This window comes from Parus major, chromosome 1 (assembly GCF_001522545.3).
Source record: "Parus major isolate Abel chromosome 1, Parus_major1.1, whole genome shotgun sequence".
Taxonomy (NCBI): Eukaryota; Metazoa; Chordata; class Aves; order Passeriformes; family Paridae; genus Parus; species Parus major.
Window position 1 is genome coordinate 32,755,841 of NC_031768.1, and position 17,625 is coordinate 32,773,465.

General features: G+C 40.0%; 1 protein-coding gene across 2 annotated transcripts in view; it reads right to left on the reverse strand.

Moving 5' to 3' along the window:
* The window catches only part of SLC9A7 (solute carrier family 9 member A7), a 69,194-nt gene that overhangs the window by 17,113 nt on the left and 34,456 nt on the right, over positions 1 to 17,625 (reverse strand). Inside the window, exons 4-13 of one of the 2 annotated variants that reach the window (XM_015635859.2) lie at positions 17,513 to 17,589; positions 16,753 to 16,865; positions 15,342 to 15,447; positions 14,912 to 15,053; positions 11,819 to 11,924; positions 11,371 to 11,459; positions 11,157 to 11,270; positions 8,668 to 8,779; positions 7,168 to 7,321; positions 1,626 to 1,685 (exon numbers count right to left, since the gene is read on the reverse strand). In XM_015635859.2, the coding sequence (XP_015491345.1) occupies positions 1,626 to 1,685; positions 7,168 to 7,321; positions 8,668 to 8,779; positions 11,157 to 11,270; positions 11,371 to 11,459; positions 11,819 to 11,924; positions 14,912 to 15,053; positions 15,342 to 15,447; positions 16,753 to 16,865; positions 17,513 to 17,589 (1,073 nt within the window). The remainder of the gene's footprint in view (positions 1 to 1,625; positions 1,686 to 7,167; positions 7,322 to 8,667; positions 8,780 to 11,156; positions 11,271 to 11,370; positions 11,460 to 11,818; positions 11,925 to 14,911; positions 15,054 to 15,341; positions 15,448 to 16,752; positions 16,866 to 17,512; positions 17,590 to 17,625) is intronic. The other variant, XM_015635869.3, reaches the window with a different exon arrangement.

A 17,625-nucleotide genomic window follows, 5' to 3' on the forward strand; every position in this document is an offset into this window, starting at 1 on the left:
ACCTCTGTGATGGGGACTGAATGGCACAGCAGATGTGGCACAGCCAAGGCCAAGGTTGTGCAGATGCCAGCAAGCATCTTTGTTTTCCCCTCCACTCTTTCTGAGAGCCCTTTGCAGCAGTTGTGTGGGGATTCCCCAAGGCTGTAAAAATAAGTAACTCTTTAAAAGAAGATTTCAGATGAAGAATATGAGCAGTATTTTTAGCTGTGACAATGCATATATGTTTCAAAATTGGTGAAAAATACATTTATTTCCCCCATTGGAATCACTTTGGTATCTGATAGACACCTTATTCCTTCAGTACAGACAGTTACTAGTACATAAAATTCAGACATTTTTATTTCAGCTTTGGAAAGTCATTGGAATCTGTAGGCAAGAGTACGCTATAGTAAAAATCCAACTTAAGTGTATTTCTTCACTCCCTCCTAATGAAACTTTTCTTTTAAGGCAAAAAAAGCTTTAAGGTCTCTGTAATAGCAAAGGGACTGGTCTGGAGCTCCTAATGTCCAACACCAAAACACAGCATTTCTGCCCTTAACTGAGTCCTGGACTTCTTGGTCTTTACCCTACAGCTACAACTCCAGCATCACAAGTAGGAGAGAAGCTACTCAGACTTGATCTCTCAAAACATTAAGCTTATGTATAATTCAGTAATTTAAACAGTGTGGGAGAAAGTGGTTCACACACAAAACTGAACTAAGTGGATGGAAATGAACAGTAAAAAGGCATACAGAACTACATCAAGTTCTCTACTACATCTTTGTAAAATGGGTGGAATAATTTCTTCTGATACTTCAGAAACTTTTCCAGGGCTCTACAACACATGGATGACAAGTTACCAAAATACCAGGCATTATTAGATTTAGCATGTGTAATTACTATGGTAACAGCCAAGAATGACTGTAATAGTTAATAGTTCTCAGATTGTCTGTACAAACTAACACATTGCATCTCTGGCAAATGAAAATCTTTGAGTGTGACAAGGTAATGAAAACTTTCCACTGCCTCATCCCAAAGAGCTTTCTTTACATGAATATTCTGTTTGTTTTTATACACATACACACACATATAAATACACATCCCCTATAGATGTCAGTTGGAGATTTATCTTATTTTAAATTCTCTCTCTAACCATTTATCTGTTCTAAAAACACCAAAACAGAATCCTACTCTTCTCTGTTTGATATCTCTGTTTTTAAAAATATATCCCCAAAGAAGCTGGGCTAAATCATCTAGGAAGCTCCTTCCAACCTGAAAAGTTGTTTCCTCAATCTCAAGCAATGCTGAAGAATACCTTTGTGATTAAAGATCAGAAGATCAAATCCATGGTTTTCCGCTCTCAAGTCTTCCAAGGCCAGAGATTCAAGTTTTGCTTTATTAAATATTTATACACAGAGTGAAAGAATATGTTTTATAGTTTCATTTTTTCAGACATGATGTGTGATCCACACTCCCACAGCTCAGAATAAGTGAATAGACTCAGAGTGAGGAACACCTGCAGCACTCTCAGAAAAGAAGCAGCAGCAGCATGCCACAGTATAGAAAAAGAGCACACACTCAGTGTTACAAAGATGAAAAAAGCCAAGCACCAGGTTAATGTGGTATCAAGGAAAGCACAGTGTCACCTGAAATACAGCCAGTGGCTTTCACTCATCTCTTCCACCGATGGAACATGGTCACCAACTCTGGTACAGCACAAGAATGCAATGTGAGTAACAAAATGCTCATGAGATGGGAGCTCTACAGAGTTCTTCAGCAAAACAAAACAAACCAACAAAAAAAAAATCCATACCAAATCAGAAAAGACAAAACATACATGAACAGCAGTGGCAGAGCAACGACAAAGTGACCAAAAAACCAAAACTAGCAACAGCAGCAATGTATGATTGACATATCCAGTAACATCCTTCATTTGTTCAGATCCCAACTGGCAACATATCTGTATTAATGACAGACTACATCCCCCAGAAAACCAGGTTCAGTAGCTCTCTTTGGTGCTGCACACAGACAGAGCCAATCTAAGACAACTCCTAGCACTTCAGACCTGCACATGGTCTGAAAGAGAAAGAGACATCACAGGAAGTAGTCATGAGAAGCTACACATGTATGAGAGAGGGTCATCCAATACTGCCTGCTTTCAGAGCATTCCAAACCAACTGGTAACAAGCACTAAATCACTCCATTGCTTTAACTAAAAATTGACTCTCCATTTTTGATTTCATCTCCAGTCATAACAGAGTCTGTTTTTACTCCTTGCTTTGCCTTTTTCAGTTGTGTTTGTGGGGTTTTCTTTTTAGGTGCAAATGAAAGCATTTTTGGCTTCCAGTATTTTTCACATACATTTCTTAGCAGCCTGTGGGGTTTTTTCCCCCATATTTTTCCACAAAGGCAAGGTCAAGAACTATACATGGCTTATGTGAAATAAAAGCCCAGATGATCAGAAATCCACAGAGGCCTCACTTTAGAAAAAGCAGGCGTACACACCCTGGTTGCATGCTGACATCTTGACTAACCAAATATTTAAGGCTATAGTTTGTGATACGAGGAGCATGTACTCATCTAATCCTTGAATATTGAGGCAAATACCAGACTTCAGATAGCTTTGTTTTGGACTCCATATTCAATAGCTCTTTTCCCATGCCAACATACACTCCAGGTCAGAGCACTCTGCTCCCCAAGGCCATCACTGAGATGGTTCTGCATGCACAGCAAAAACTAAAATTAAAAACTGCCCAGTAACTTCTCTTCTATGACTTCTTCCTCTTTCCTGTGTCTTTGCCAAGTGAGTATACTAAAGTTTTCCCAGATGTCTGTAATGAGTGCAGCATTTTTGGAAAATTTTAGCTATTTTGGAAGAGTTCAGTAGTTTCTCAGAAGATGTCTGAGAAAGAGGAGAACTCCCATCACCACCATGTCTTTAAAAAATTAAAACCCAATCCCTAAAACCTATGGAATTAGAAGAAGTTGTCTCAGGTTGTTTTTGGGATGCTTTTGGATCTTTTCTGACTTCACTTAACTAAGACAATGACTCCTGAAACTGCTGGCCAAGAATTGCCAGTTCAACTCATATCATCTGTGTGCTCCAGATGTGTCTCAACCCAACTGCTACAGTGCCTTCCCCACACTTTTTCTCTGTGGTGTGAATTGCTGTGTTTCAGAGAACAAGAAGAGAGAAAATGAAGCATCTTCCATACTGACTTCCAGACTTCCAGAGGAAGAGGTAATCTCTTTCCTACCAAGGGAAAGCCCCAGAGGGGCGAGGCCAGAGGCCTGGAGGCAGCACTGCCACTCCACTATTAAGGGAAATTCAAGACCGATGATGAATAACTAGAGATAGGGAAAGAAGGAGGAAGAACAGAAAAACTAGGGAAAGACAACTAGACAGAAAGAGATGGGCAAGCAAAAAGCCCACAGTGAGGGCAAGGGACAGCCCCTGTGTCTGTACATCTGCCTTCAAGGGCAGTAGAGGGTGGCTGAAGGCCACAGTGAAGGATCTAAGTAATACAATAATGGAAACAGGCTGCAAAGCAGGAGGATGCAACCTCCTATCAGACATCCCCCACCTCATGGAACATAGCATGAGGCTGGATCCCAGCATCAGCACTTGCCTCCTGCCATCCCAGCACTCTCAGGTATGAAATGCACATTTTATCATCGCACCACCATGGGCAAGGGAATGGAGTATGTGTTGGAGCAAGGCAACACTTTCACCACCATCACAGATAGGTTAGCCCACAAAGCAGCTGGATGAGTTAATATTTCCACATTTCTTTTTCAGTTTGCTCTTTTACAGAAAAATAAAAATTGTTAAATAGTAAGCTCTTTAAAGATTGTATATGCAAAGTCAGACATAAGGCACTAAATGTCTAAGTTGACGTTGTCTGTGGAACCTTTAGCTTTTATGGTAGAAAGAAACCTAAATAATTTTCAAGTGTAAGATATAATGGTTTCAGATTAATAAAAATGTTTCTAAGTATAACTGAAATGACTTCATTAAAATAAGCAATAACTTCCGCATTTGCAGCGGGTTATGGAGAGGAAGGCATTAATCCGTGTGCTGCTTCGTTCAACATGAAAAGAACCAGGTCACTAACCTCTAATCAAAAATGGAAAACACATTGTTTTGCAATACAAATGTTAGGAGTTCCCTCTTTTTTCCTGGGACAGATAAATGAAACAAGAAGTCAGCTGTTTGGCTTTTTTTTTTTGAAAAGAGGAATTTTGCCAGTAGTTTTGTTTACATAGCTCTCAAGTTTGCTGAAACTGTTAAAGCTTCAGCCAGGAAATTGTTTCTTTGTTTAGGTCTTAAAGGATGAGATTATACTTTTAATATTCAGGTCATGCTTTAGTTCCTAAGAAAAAAATCTACTACTAGAAAATGTAACTGTTTACCACTCATATGCTTGGATGTGTTTCACTGACAGTCAGCCAAGGAACTCTGACACATGATACCATGGCTTTAACTCCAGTTTCTGGTGTTAATTTCCTTGGCGTCAAGTGGCAGAAATCAAAAGTATCTAAAGATCCTGTTATTTTTTTACTCAGATTTTGAAGCTGTGACCTCACTTTTCCAACCAGTTAAGCAGTAAGCTGAAGTTAAGCCTTTGCTACAAACCTCAGGTTCTTCACTTAGCTGTATATGAAAGCCTTGTCAGTGTCCCTGGTAACCTACCCCATCTGAAAAGATGCCTGCTCATCCCAATATCTGAAATTTAGCAAGAGGAGGCAGAGACTTTTTTTGGCTATTTTCCTCCTTATACTGCTTTTTACGTTACCAAAACTTAATTTTCACGTTAGCCTCTCTACCCTACTTCTAATATTTCATGGGAAGGCACCAACAGTAAGTAAAGAACCAAGCATGCATCCCAAATGCTGCACAGCTAATGGTGTGGCCAGAAGGCATGTGCCTCTTCCTCTTGGCTTCAGAAAAACAGTTCTGGATCCTGTGTAGGCGCTGCCCCTTGCATGCACACAGCTGCTTCCCCTGAATTCAGTGGTAACAGGCCAGGCTGACACTCCTGACTGGAGCCAGCTCCCCAGTACAGCCCTACTTAAATGCAGGCACCACCTCAAATAAGCCCTTTTGGTTTTGGTGTCTGGCTTGGCTCCTCTGACACACCCAGACATGGGCCTTCTATTCACATTCACACTAAAGAAAGGCCAGCTGCTTCATGAGGACTTGGTGATGGCTGACTAGCCTGCCTTTCTTCCTGTTACACCTGGCATGACCTTCACATCAGAACTGGACTCTTAGGAGTCCCCAAAAATCCTGACATTTAAGTCCAACATACACATGGCATTAATTTTCTACATCACTTCATCTGGGAAGCAAACAACCTTTTATCTTATAACCTCTCTTCTGCTAAATAATCCTGTATGTGACAACCACTTATTTCCAGCCTCTGGCAATCGAATTTAATGGGCACATATCAAGGCTCAGAAAGCATCCTAGGGACAAGTTACCTACTGCACAGGCTCAGGATGCATCAGCACTATACACCCTGCTGCTGAGCGAGGCACTGGGACAGCATCTCATCTTCATCACCTCCTGTTTACCTCTTCCACTCAGTAGAAGGGGATGGAAAAAAGATAACTGGCATAATTTTAAAATTCAGCTGGAAAATTATTTGTTTTGTTTTTAATCTGTAAAATCAGGACCTTTTTTTTTTTTTTCCCCAGCAGAAAGTGTTCTAGCCACTGAAGGGATCTCAGCGGAACCGTTTCTAATTCTCGGCACACGGCCGCCACCTCCTGGCACAAATCTGATTTCATGGGGTCCCAGAAAGTACAGACTCCATCTCTGGCAGGTCAGTGCCTACCGAGCCAGCTGTAGGCAGACCCATGGGGTTCTCTAAAATGCTTTTTATGGAGAGTTCCCTTGTTACATGTATTACCCTTCCTTGGATAGGAAAGTTCACCCTTTCTTTCCTGTCAGCCACGCCAAAAAAGTGGCTGTTAAAATTACTGCTTACTTGCAAGGATGGGTAAATCTCCCCCTAAAACTACAGCTAAACACTCGAAACTATGCTTCAGTCAGCTATCTTTTGATAGTTACTTCTCTAGGAATTCAGCCTTTACAGCTCTTCTGTCTGGTTGGTCACACTAATGGCTTCTGCAAGTCTAGCCGCCTTGAGGGGTAAGCCTGGAATGGAGACAGGGTTAGTCCTCTCTGCCTGCAGGACCAGCTCATCAGCCAGGCTTATGGAGCCCCACTGCTGAACTAGATTAGCTAAAGGAGGAAGTACATAACCTTGGATGCTTCCTGCTTTCGATGGAAGAGGATGGGAGGAAAAAAAGCTGCTACCTCAGAAGGATTTTGCAGTTGGCCAAAGGCTGGGCCACATGCAAGAATTCAGTCCTGTCCTACTGCTGATGACTGAAGAAGCCCCAGGGTAATGGTTGATTGCACCCAGGGCTTGTACAGCTCGTATTGTTTTAATTCCCCTCTATTTATCTTTGCCTCCAAAACTTCCAAAATTATAATATATATGTCTTTATCAATGATTGATATGTGATTCTCTAGCACATCTCTTGATAAATATTCTCAAATATAAAAGTACATGCAGTCAAAAGTTGTAACTATTAACCAGCATTTGAACTTACCATTTTCACAGATCTCCTCAAAACAGGAGGAAACACACCCTGAAGACCAGCAGGATCCCATTTATCCCAGTTGCTTAAGATAACATCAGGTTTTGTTTAAAGTACATTCAGCTTAGCACCACCCAGTAAGGAATCCACTGAACTTAAAAACCATAACAGGCCCATTATGAAGAGCCAAAAGAAAGGGAACAGTCTTAGTATAATATGAAGTTTATATAGGACTAGATTAATTCTTTCCTTTCAATATAGAGCTGCTTTATCAGGCAATACTATTCCATATCCTGCTGGACTGCAAAGACCTAGATACCTACTTGCAGGACACCAGAGCACCTTTAGGCTGAATCCCGGCGGCATCAGTACATTTTCTTCACCAGACTGCACTAGAACCTTCCTCTTTAAAATATCATGCCCTAAATACCTACATATATATATATATATATATATATAAATACCATGTTCTAAATGCTTCTAGCCAGCATCAAGCAAGTCCTGTAGAGCTATGCCAAATGGGCACAGCTGCCTGTTGAAAAGTGAAGTTTCCCCAGCACACTGCTGCATACCGACCTGATGTTCAGCCATGAGAGCATGGGGGTTGTACCTCCACCCACAATCCACACAGTGAAAAACACGATGAGCAGAGTTGTTGAGAACATCATTTGGTGGGAGTAGGTAGCAGTATCTCGTATAGCCAGAGCAAATGCCATGGCTCCCCTGAGACCTATCAGAAAGAATGAAATAACACAGCTTCAGAAGTGCAGCCGTGACTGTGGATAGCACAGCACCTTTCCTTGATCCCTCCCGCAAAATGTCAGGCAGATAGCACTGAGCTCCAGCAGGTTTTAATTTCCTCAGATTCCCTGATAAATTATGCTCTGAGATAATTTACAACAGAAATTATAGAATCCACAAGTGCTGTGAAAAGGTGTAAATACTTTTAGAAAATTAACAGGAAAGGAAGACAGAAACAAGTTGTGAACAACAACAAGACATCATGTGAGTCTAGCAGCTCCCTGAATCCAGATGAAAATTCAGACTTTTCAAGTTGAATCCATAATTGAAATGTGAGTTCTTGACATGACGTTTTGTTATCAGCTAGAAAAATACTCTAGTTAATTACATGGTCACAGGCAGACTGTATCTCTCCTCCTCTCCTCTGCTCCCAGTTATGAAACTTCACTAGCAAGAAGAAGGCATGGCATCAGGCCATCTGGAGACTTCTTACGTAAAGGAATCACAAGATGGTTAAGGTTTTAATGAATCCCTGGAGTTCATCTGGTCCAATTCCCCTGTTTTAACAACCCTGCAGTAGGTTGCACAGGGCCACATCCAGATGACTTTTGAATATCTCCACGGATACAGATGCCACAACCTCTCTGGGCAATTGTACAATGCTTGGACATAGTAAAAAAGTTTTCCTGATGTTCAAACAGAAAATCTCATGTGCTCCAGTTTGTGCCCATTACCTCTGGGCCTGGCACAGGGCACCACTGAAAATAGCCGGGCTCTATCCTCTTTATACCTTCTTGTGTACAGAGGATTCCCTGTAACTTCTGGAGGATGCACATGTTTGGACACACAATACATAATTTGCCTTACAAACTTAAACAGTCATCTGTGTGACAGAAATTACAAGGCAATTTAAGTCAAATACCTTTGTCCAACTAAGTGGGAAAGGGCACTGGTAAATACATCTTGATTTTCTCAGCAGGAATCTGTACAATGTGAATCTGCACAAAGCGAACATCATCTCAGCTAGAAACAGCCTTTTGGAAGGGGTACAACCCAACTCTCCCATGTCTTTCACAAGCACTTCAAGTGAAAATGCTCTATTCCCAACATGAGGTGCTGCCTGCTGTGAGCATGTAGCATTTCAAGGTGTCACCCACCCCAGGTATGGCACACTTTCTGTAAAGGCTGAAGGGTACATGATGGCATGCTGCAACAATCAGTAAGCCTTCCCTTTAGGATGCATGAACGTGGATCATAAAAACAGAAGGTAGCAGAGTTGATTGCTTACAAGTTAAAATTAAGGCTTTTTGCATTGCCCAGAATTTTTGCTCTTACCTGAAAACATCATCATGTGCTGAAAGCTCCAACTGATCTTATGCCTCCTGCCCAAATTCAACAAGAAGGAGAGGGGGTAAATATGTGCAGCTCTGCCCAAAAAGATTGCAACCTGTTTGCAGCTGAGGGTTAAGGATTTATTTTTGTTGAGGTATACAGTTTTTAGTATCTGGCTTTAATACAAAGCTTCTGTTTTAGGGGGAGATTTACATCATGATATCAAGTGTTCTTCCTGTAGGTGTGTATCTAAAGCAGACTTCCCCAATTTTATGCAACTTGTGCATTCAAAAGTGATTGCACAAAATGCAAATTTTTGCTAATATAAGTTTTCAGATGCACAGTGAAATTATACCTAGTATTAAAATGACCAGTTGTACAAATGAAGACTTTATGTTGAAAATTCACACTTTAAATAATTATCACCACCACCATCACCACTCAATTTTGAGTTTTGGAAGAACAGAAATGCAGTCCTGTGTACAGAGGGGAAAACCAACTTAAGACCAGCAAGCAGCCACCCCATTATGACTCCTGCAGAGGCAAAATCTCCTATTGGCTAGCAAACACCTACCAGTAAAGAGTTACTAAGAATATAAATCCAAAAGCCATTTGTCAGCATTACAATGAAGTTGAAAAGAATAGTGAAAGAGTATTGCAGAAATTTATGACAGTAGGTGGTAAGCATCCCCAGTGTGGTGCAAAACATCCAGTGGTTCCAGTGAAGAAGCAGAAAGCTGAAAACAGTCTCCATGGTATAAGGAGCACTTTGGGGAAAAAATAGAGTGGTGGGCTGAAATCCTGTAAAATGCCAGCACGGTCAGAAGCCAAACAAACACTGATCATTTGCTGCTGGGATGGGAACATTAGAAGAATAATACATCTCCCATGGAAAAGAAATAAAGAGAGTATAAGAGCTCTAGACACCACTGGGTTATTGCCATAGCTAAAGCAATGCAATACTGTCAGCAGGGAATATCTCTAGGAAAATCAGATTTTGATTATTACTTTGTACAATAACCCTCACGTAACTATTCCAAACAACTTCTATACAAGTCCTTTTGAGGACTGCAGAAATCAGACATCAGAAGCCATCAGGAGTGATGTATGCAGACATAATAGCTAAGATTTTGCCAAGGATGCTGAGGCTCTAGCTCTGCCTTTACAGTCCAGCCTTTCAACAACTGGTGATGTCTCTACATTTCACCCCTGCAAGCTGTTAATTCAATGGGGACCACAGGTGTTGAGTAAAACATGGGTGCTAGTAATAGATGCCCTCCTCACAAAGGTAGAAAAGCACTCAAGAGGCAACAGAGGCTAAGTGTAGTGGTAGAAAAATATGTGGAGAATGTATTAAAAGGCGAGTAGGTAGAGCAACAACTACTGAAAACAAACCCAGGGCAGACAGCACTACTTGAGAGAAGATGGAAGGCCACACTAAGCATGAAAAATTACATTGTTTAGTATACCAGATGCAACTATTCTGTTCATGTTTTTATCCAATGTCTGCAAGGCTCTGGAGCATTTCTAAGGTCAGAAAAGTGGATGGGAGGCAACACAGGAGAAAATTTATTACTATTCCAGAAAATGTAAATGGCCAAAGGAAAATAAAGACAGTGTGATAAATCCTGAGAAGTAGTAGAGGAAACAGTAGAGAAAAGAGGAAAGAAGTGCATCTCATACATGGCCATCTTTATATGTCCTTTTACAGTGTTTTGCCTCCATTGCCATTAGCCCTACTCCTACAGCAGGCAGAGGGAAATGAAGACTGGAAAATTAGTTCCCGTTTCTTCATGCATACTTACAATTCTGCTGAATTTTCAAGCAGCCAGGTATATAGTGAGGTGAGAGTTATACAATCCATTTCAACAGGGGCAGGATGCAGAGCTTACATGAGTGTGACTACTACAAAGTGTTCAGTTCTGGGGAATTTGAGAGTCAGGTACCAAGTCAACCAGAGAAAATGGCAGAATCTTTAAATGGGAACCCTTCATGTCATGGTCTTCACCCCAGCTCAGTTCCTTTCTCCTCCCATCACCAGAGATGCCAACCTTGGGGACATTGCTCATTAAAGATGATCTATTCACCCACATTCCTTTTTATGTATTTGAAGTTTGCCCCTTACTTTCTCAAGGGGCCATTGGAAGCAGAGAGAAAAATGAATCCTTTTCCAGGTCTCCAAAGTTCAAATACAAGAACACAGTGTTGGCTGTCAATGGCAAAAGCATGCAGTAAAGCATACTCATTTATTTATCTACTGAAACTATATGGCTTCTAACATTTAGGTACAGAGCCAACAACTGTGTGGCACAGAGGCCTGAGGGCTTTGATGTAAGGTATAACCAAAGATTTTTCTCAAAATTATTGTGCCTGTGAGACATTAGGAAAACTTAGGCCGGCCACCATTCTCTGTTTGGTAAAGCCAACAGACATCACAAGTTTTTGGGCCCCTAAGACAATAGAGAAACCTCATACAATGTGAAAAAGGATACAAAAGCTCCAATAATGAAAACTGGACTGAATATGTGCTTCTGGAAAGTAAACAGTGCCAAGCCCATGTAAGAGAATATGAAGTTCTCAGCCAGGAAGTGCAACACCTCAAAGAGCTAGAGAGAAAACCATCACATGTTAAAGGCCAAGTAAAAAAGATGCTTTAAAAATAAAAGTACAGCAATGCACTGTAAAAAAGGTAAAAGACATCCTTGCCTGCTTTGTGCGACTTCTTGATTCGACTGACAAGTTATTGTATGTATAATGTGCCTGGGTAATGCCACAGAAGAGGACAGCCACCACACCTGTGAACAGAACCACATGTGAAAATCAGCCTGTTTACTGTCAGCTTACCACACTTGCCCTTCACGAGATCCATTTAATTTATACATAATTCTTAACCTTATATAACTCTTATATACAGTTATAACTCTATAACTCTTCCATTCAAGTGAGTGAGATACCAGGAGTTGGTGTCTGAATCAAACCATTGCCTTTGTTACACAGTGAGCTGCAGCTTCAACACTGAACAGAATGCAAAAACACCCAACAACCCAACTTTAACCACAAACATATTCCTCGTTGAAAAGCTTCAATGAGAAAGTGGAAAAATGGCTGCTGAGATGGACTTCTGTCTCCACGTACTTGAATCCAAGCAACTCACCAGTAAATCCACAAGCTTCTGCAAGCAAGAAAGTGCTCCAGGACATCAGGAAGAAGAGAGCCGTTTCCAGCAGGGGGAAGCAGTGCAACTTGGTAAACTTTGTCACGTTAAGTCACTTGTTAAGGGATCAAAAAGAAATCCTTTGGCTTCTCTGTTCCCAGAGTATTTGTGAAAAACACTTTTATGAACTAACAGCCCATGCTTGTTAGAAAACAAAGCACTTTTGATGCTGAAAAATGCAAATTCCAACACATCAAGGCAAACTTCAGACTCAACTTGCAGCAATCAGTTTTGGATATTTTTGTTGTTTATCCACGACACAATGGATATATGTCCTTTATGTACGTGTGTGGTTCCACCTCTTAGTGGTAATATTATCTTGTTCTATGGTTCCCTTTGAAGTACTGGCAAGGAGGGGATATACACCTGCTGTTCCTTTTAGACTGTGTGGGCCTTGGCTTTTCAGGGAATTGGTGGGGGAATGATGTTTTGTTCCCCCTGCCAACCTCAATTATGAGTCCCACTCCCACCTCCAAATAAAGCATAAAATGCATTCAAAAACATTTAATTTACAGAGCTTTTCTTGACTACAGAAACCCTAAGACTAGTGAGATTCACAAGAATTTTTCTTAGATTTGTTACTAAGTCTTTTCCAGCAAACATGGCTACTTCAGTACTTTTAAGGCAAAACAATTTCTGCCTACAAAATGTATTACCTCTCCTTGTGCTGATGTGTTTTAGAGAAAAAGCCAACTCAGACCAGCTCAGTGTTTCAAAGCAAAGAAAAACCAAGTTCATCTTGCAGAGGAGAGTAAAACCTGAGGAACATCAAAGCACACACTGAATTAACAATTCATACAGCTACTGAAGAAGTGGAACAGATTTCAGTAGTGTTAAATTTAGCCCTTCACACACTACAAAAAAAAAAAAGTTGTTCACCTATTTACAGAATCCTTTTGGTGGTTTTTTTTCCTAAGTGCTACTCTGGAGCAGGTAAACACTGAACAGCACACTGTATCTGAGGTGCAAACAGCTATGCACAGTTCATATGAAGGCAATCAGTACCAACTCTCCACTCACACCTACTTCTTGCTGACATCCCCTGCTGACTTGGACTAGGGCAAACATATATTCCAGACACACAGCTATGACCTTTGTCAGAAGATTGCCCTCAAAACAAAGCCCAGAGCATCATTTAAAAAAAAAATTTAAATTCTGTGTTGGCATTACACCAAATATAAAATGCAGCATACTTTTTAAGCAGCTATTAATTCTGCACAGAAACCATTTCTAAAACTTTTGAGCTCAGCTGATTTCCTCCCCACCACTTCCCCTAAACAGATGTAAGATCATGCTTCTGAGGCAGCAACATCCAACATAAAAAAAACTGGAACCCATTTCCCCACAGAGTCCTCAGATATTCCCAATGCCTGGCTCAAGGGAAATTCATGGATGCCTAAGGAAACTGGATAGCTACAGTCACTCCAAGGGAGAGGAGGAGGAGGTTCAAACTTGTTCCCCTGAAATTAGGCAAGGGTCCCTGTCAGAATCGGTTCCTTATTTCCAGTCTTTTCTGGCAGTTTTGCGAATCAAACTGTTTATTCCCCTTGCTGTAATTGTAAGTAACCATACCAAAATACTTCGTTGAATCTGAAATTAAAACCTATGTTCATCATTTTGGAGGAAGATCAAGGTGGGAGAAAGGCAAGAAAAGAAAAACATTTCATTATTTCTTATAATTGGTCAAATTGAAACATTAACTGAAATGAAATAATTATTTATTGATATTTTATTTTTTCTTAACCCTTTTCTTTATTTGTTAGACATGGCCATGTATTTCACATCTTTTCAACCAGTCAGATGCTGCAATTTAGTAAAAATATACGATATGGTACTATAACTTAACTATTTAAAAAAAACCACAGGCAGCTTGAAAGCTGAAAGCCAGAAAAAGTCCTTGCATATTATCTACATCATTTGGAAACCATGTATTCAATTTATTATCAAAGGACAGTGCATGACTGCATGAAACCCCTTACTCAGAGAGCTACAGATATAGGTACTTCACGCTAAAGGAATATTAATCCATAATTTATGGGTTCTAATCAGCTATGAATAGTAAAATGCTAATTTTGTTTGCTTCTGCAGCAGTGCGTGACATTAAGGATGTTTCCAAAAGAAAACAGTCATATAATTAAACAATCAAAGATAAAAAAACAAAACCAAAACAGAACAAAAAGGAAAATATCCCCACCACACACACAACACGCCACCACAGAGGCTTTGTTCTGAACAGCCTCACATCATCTTCCTGAGCACAACCATTAGAAAAAGCAAGGATTAGTTGCTGCTTCAGAAGCATAAATTTACAAAATGGATCTGAATGCATTTCAGCCTTAACTAGTAGCCAGCCAGCAAGGCAAAACCCACAACAACTGCATTTGAGCAGTGAGAGCTATGGATGGATGAAAGCCTAAAAGCCAAAGGAAGAATCGTGGTTCTGTGTCCCCTTGATTGCAGATCAGTGGAACTGAGACTGAACATTAAAGCATCAACAGCACATCTTCCCTGATATCCTTAAAGGGTTTCCATTATGCAGACATGCCAGGAAAATCTGGACAGTGTGTATATAAGAACAGTCCAGACATTACTGCTTCAGAGTCACAGGTTCATGATCATAGTACAAAACATCACATTTTACCCCTTCCAGAAATAACAGAGATTTTGCTGAAGACAAATCAAATACCATTTATCATAGGAGATGTCTTTCAAGACTAATAATAAAAACTAGGTTTTCTAACTCCATAAAAAACTAAACATTATTAGGATGTGCCTGTTAATGGCCCTCCCTTGGTTTGTTGCAGCAACATCACTAAGACTTCTACTATGGTCTCAATTTTATTGGAAAGGGTTGATTTCTGTGGGTGCTATAATGTCTTTCTATAGAAAAGAAGTGACATGAATACTGGCCACATCTTCATACTGAGAATTAAACAAGCTAGAGTTAGTTTTGCTATAATGGGAAACAGAAAAGCCCTGATAATATCCATATGTGCCACCTCAGCTAGAATAACCAAACATGAAAAAGGATATCAGAGCTGTCACAACCCCTGTCACTGCTCCCATCATGAAAGAACCGCTGAATATTCCCAGAAAAACACCAACAGACTTGAAAAATGCTGCAGCATCAAAAGCATGGGTATTTTCACCTGTTGGCTGGTAGGCAACTATAGATCTAGAAAGAGAGAACACAATGACAAGTTAGAAGTGGCATCAGAAAAAAAAATAATTCTGTAACAACACTACCTGAGCCACAGAGAGACAATCCCATTCTGAAGGCATCTGTGTCATTCTGGCTTATGCATGCATTAGGGGCCTTGGGAAATGTTTGCAGTGGTTACCAATCCAGTTAAAGGCAATCCATTTAAACTTAAAATAATGTTTCTCAGAAAAAGCATTTATTTCAGACAAATGCCAAAAGCAATTTAGTAATTTCACAGTAGAAATTCACATAGTTACTTACGAGGATAATACAATGGCAACAGCATCATTCAACACACTCTCTCCAAACAGAAGGGCATAGAGATCGACATCAGCATGCAGCTCATTAAATATTGCTAGCACGGTAACTACAGAAAGAAAAGAAGGAAACAACACTGGAATGACTGTATGAGCTGTGGAACAGACTTTACAGTTTGGGTAAAGCAACACAACCCAGGAATTGAAGTATGGGATCAAAACTAAAATGGGAAGCCATAGCCATGTTTACCCACAAGTAAGCAATTCCTCCATCAGTTTTAGGGCAGCTCCATTAGGAGGTGGCTCTTTTGTCTTCCCATCTGCAGTGTTCATAGCAAGGCCCCCATGATCAAGGGGCATGGGGCAGACAAAGCCCTTCTACCAAAGCCCTGGTATTATTTTAAAACATGTTCCATTTAAGACAGCAAGCAAAATGTTGTGCAGCTCTTCCTGCTTTTAAAAGCTGTTTGGATTGTTGACACAGGTTTATTATTTCAACCATTGTAAAACAGTACAAATAATCCTAAGTGTTCCCCTAAGTATACACTATGCCACAGGTGTGAATTTCCACATAATTTAAAAAGGACAAGCGTGCTAAATATTTATAATAATTCTTTCAAGAAAATTCTGAGATGAAAGACCATTATCTTGAAAATGTTCCCATATACACACTTCAGAAATCACATGGTGATTTTTTGCATAAATTGCATGCAACCACCAGCTGTTCAGAGCCCAGCTCAATCACAGGAGCTACTTCCCTTTTTCACACTAATCACCACACAGCACCTCAAATAAACTGCTTTAAATGTCAAGCTTCATAACTTCAGCACTCCCCACCCTGGCCCCTGACCTACAAACTGATCTGTCAAGCAGAGACTTCAATGTGAGCCTGTTTGACTCTGAAGGATGTCTACATTATTTGGGCAAAAGCTGAAATTACTTGGCCAGAAAAATGTTCTTCTGCCTTAACTTGTGAAACATGAAGTTGATCTGAAAGAAGAAAAAATCCCCACCTAAATAACCTAAAAGCTTCAAATATTGCTCTTAAATTACCCATCTGCAAAAAATGTAGCTGAAGAAGGAAGTCCTGCTACCCAGAAAAAGCAATAATTCCATCTATTTGCAGTCTTAAACTTGATGCACACTTAACAAGAAACCACCTAACAAAAAATATATTTAAGTATTTGAACAGGAGAGTTAGACTTTTCTCCAAATATACCATGATGTCATACCAGTTCAGTAAAAAATCAGCAGAGAATAGCTTTCAAAATGCTCAGAATTTGCATGCATTTCAGAGAAGAGGTTCAGAGATAGTAATCTGATATAACAGAAATAGAATCCTGTTAATAAACAGCTGAAAATCCTAACAATATGGTTATTTTGGAAGGTTATTAAAAAAGTGTTTATCAAGCTACCTGGATCAGTGGCAGATATTATCGCTCCAAAGAGGAGGCAGTCTGTATAATAGAATTTATCAGACAGCTGACCCACCAACTTCATTAGTTTCACAACCCCATACATGAGATTCCTGAAGAGAAAGAAGAAAACATTCCAAATTAAATAAGCTGGTGCATTTCAGGCAGGCCAAGGGAAAGCACAAGTGACAGTATTTCAGAGAGGTTTCTTTTTGCTCCAGCTCAATGGGACACTGCCACAGTGTAGCACAAAGCTCTCAAAGTGAACTTTCCCCTTTTCCCTATGAAGCAAGTCAAGTAATAAATGATCCAGAAGACATCATATAAAACCAGTAAGCAAAGTCTGAAATCTTCACACAATTAGCACAGAATCTACATGTGTCATCTGTTTTCCACCAAACTTTCCCTGCTCAAAATTCCCCTTGGTATTATTTCTCCCAACACAATATACAGGTCAAAAGCTCTGAGGTAAGATTAGTCTATAATAATAGATTATTTCTCTAATGAAATTCTTTGAGAGACAAGCCAAGGTCACCAATACAATTCAGGATTTCTCTTTTTCAGAATATCTGTATACAAGGCACAGTAATATGAGCAGCTTAAGAGATTGTAGGCAAGCAAACCAACATGACCAGCTATCTTGAACTAAATGTGTGTGTATATGCATACATAAAATATACATATGCAGGCAAAGAGAGAGAGAGTGCTTTCTCAGCTTAAACTTTAGTGTAGAGAGAAGCAGATATCAGAGTTCACTTACCCAATAATAAAACAAGACACTGCTGTTCCTAAAAAAGCGTAAGCCAAAATGGACCCCAAATTCCTGAAAAAGTGTCTCTGCATAGGAAAAAGAGGTTTATATACTTTAGAAAA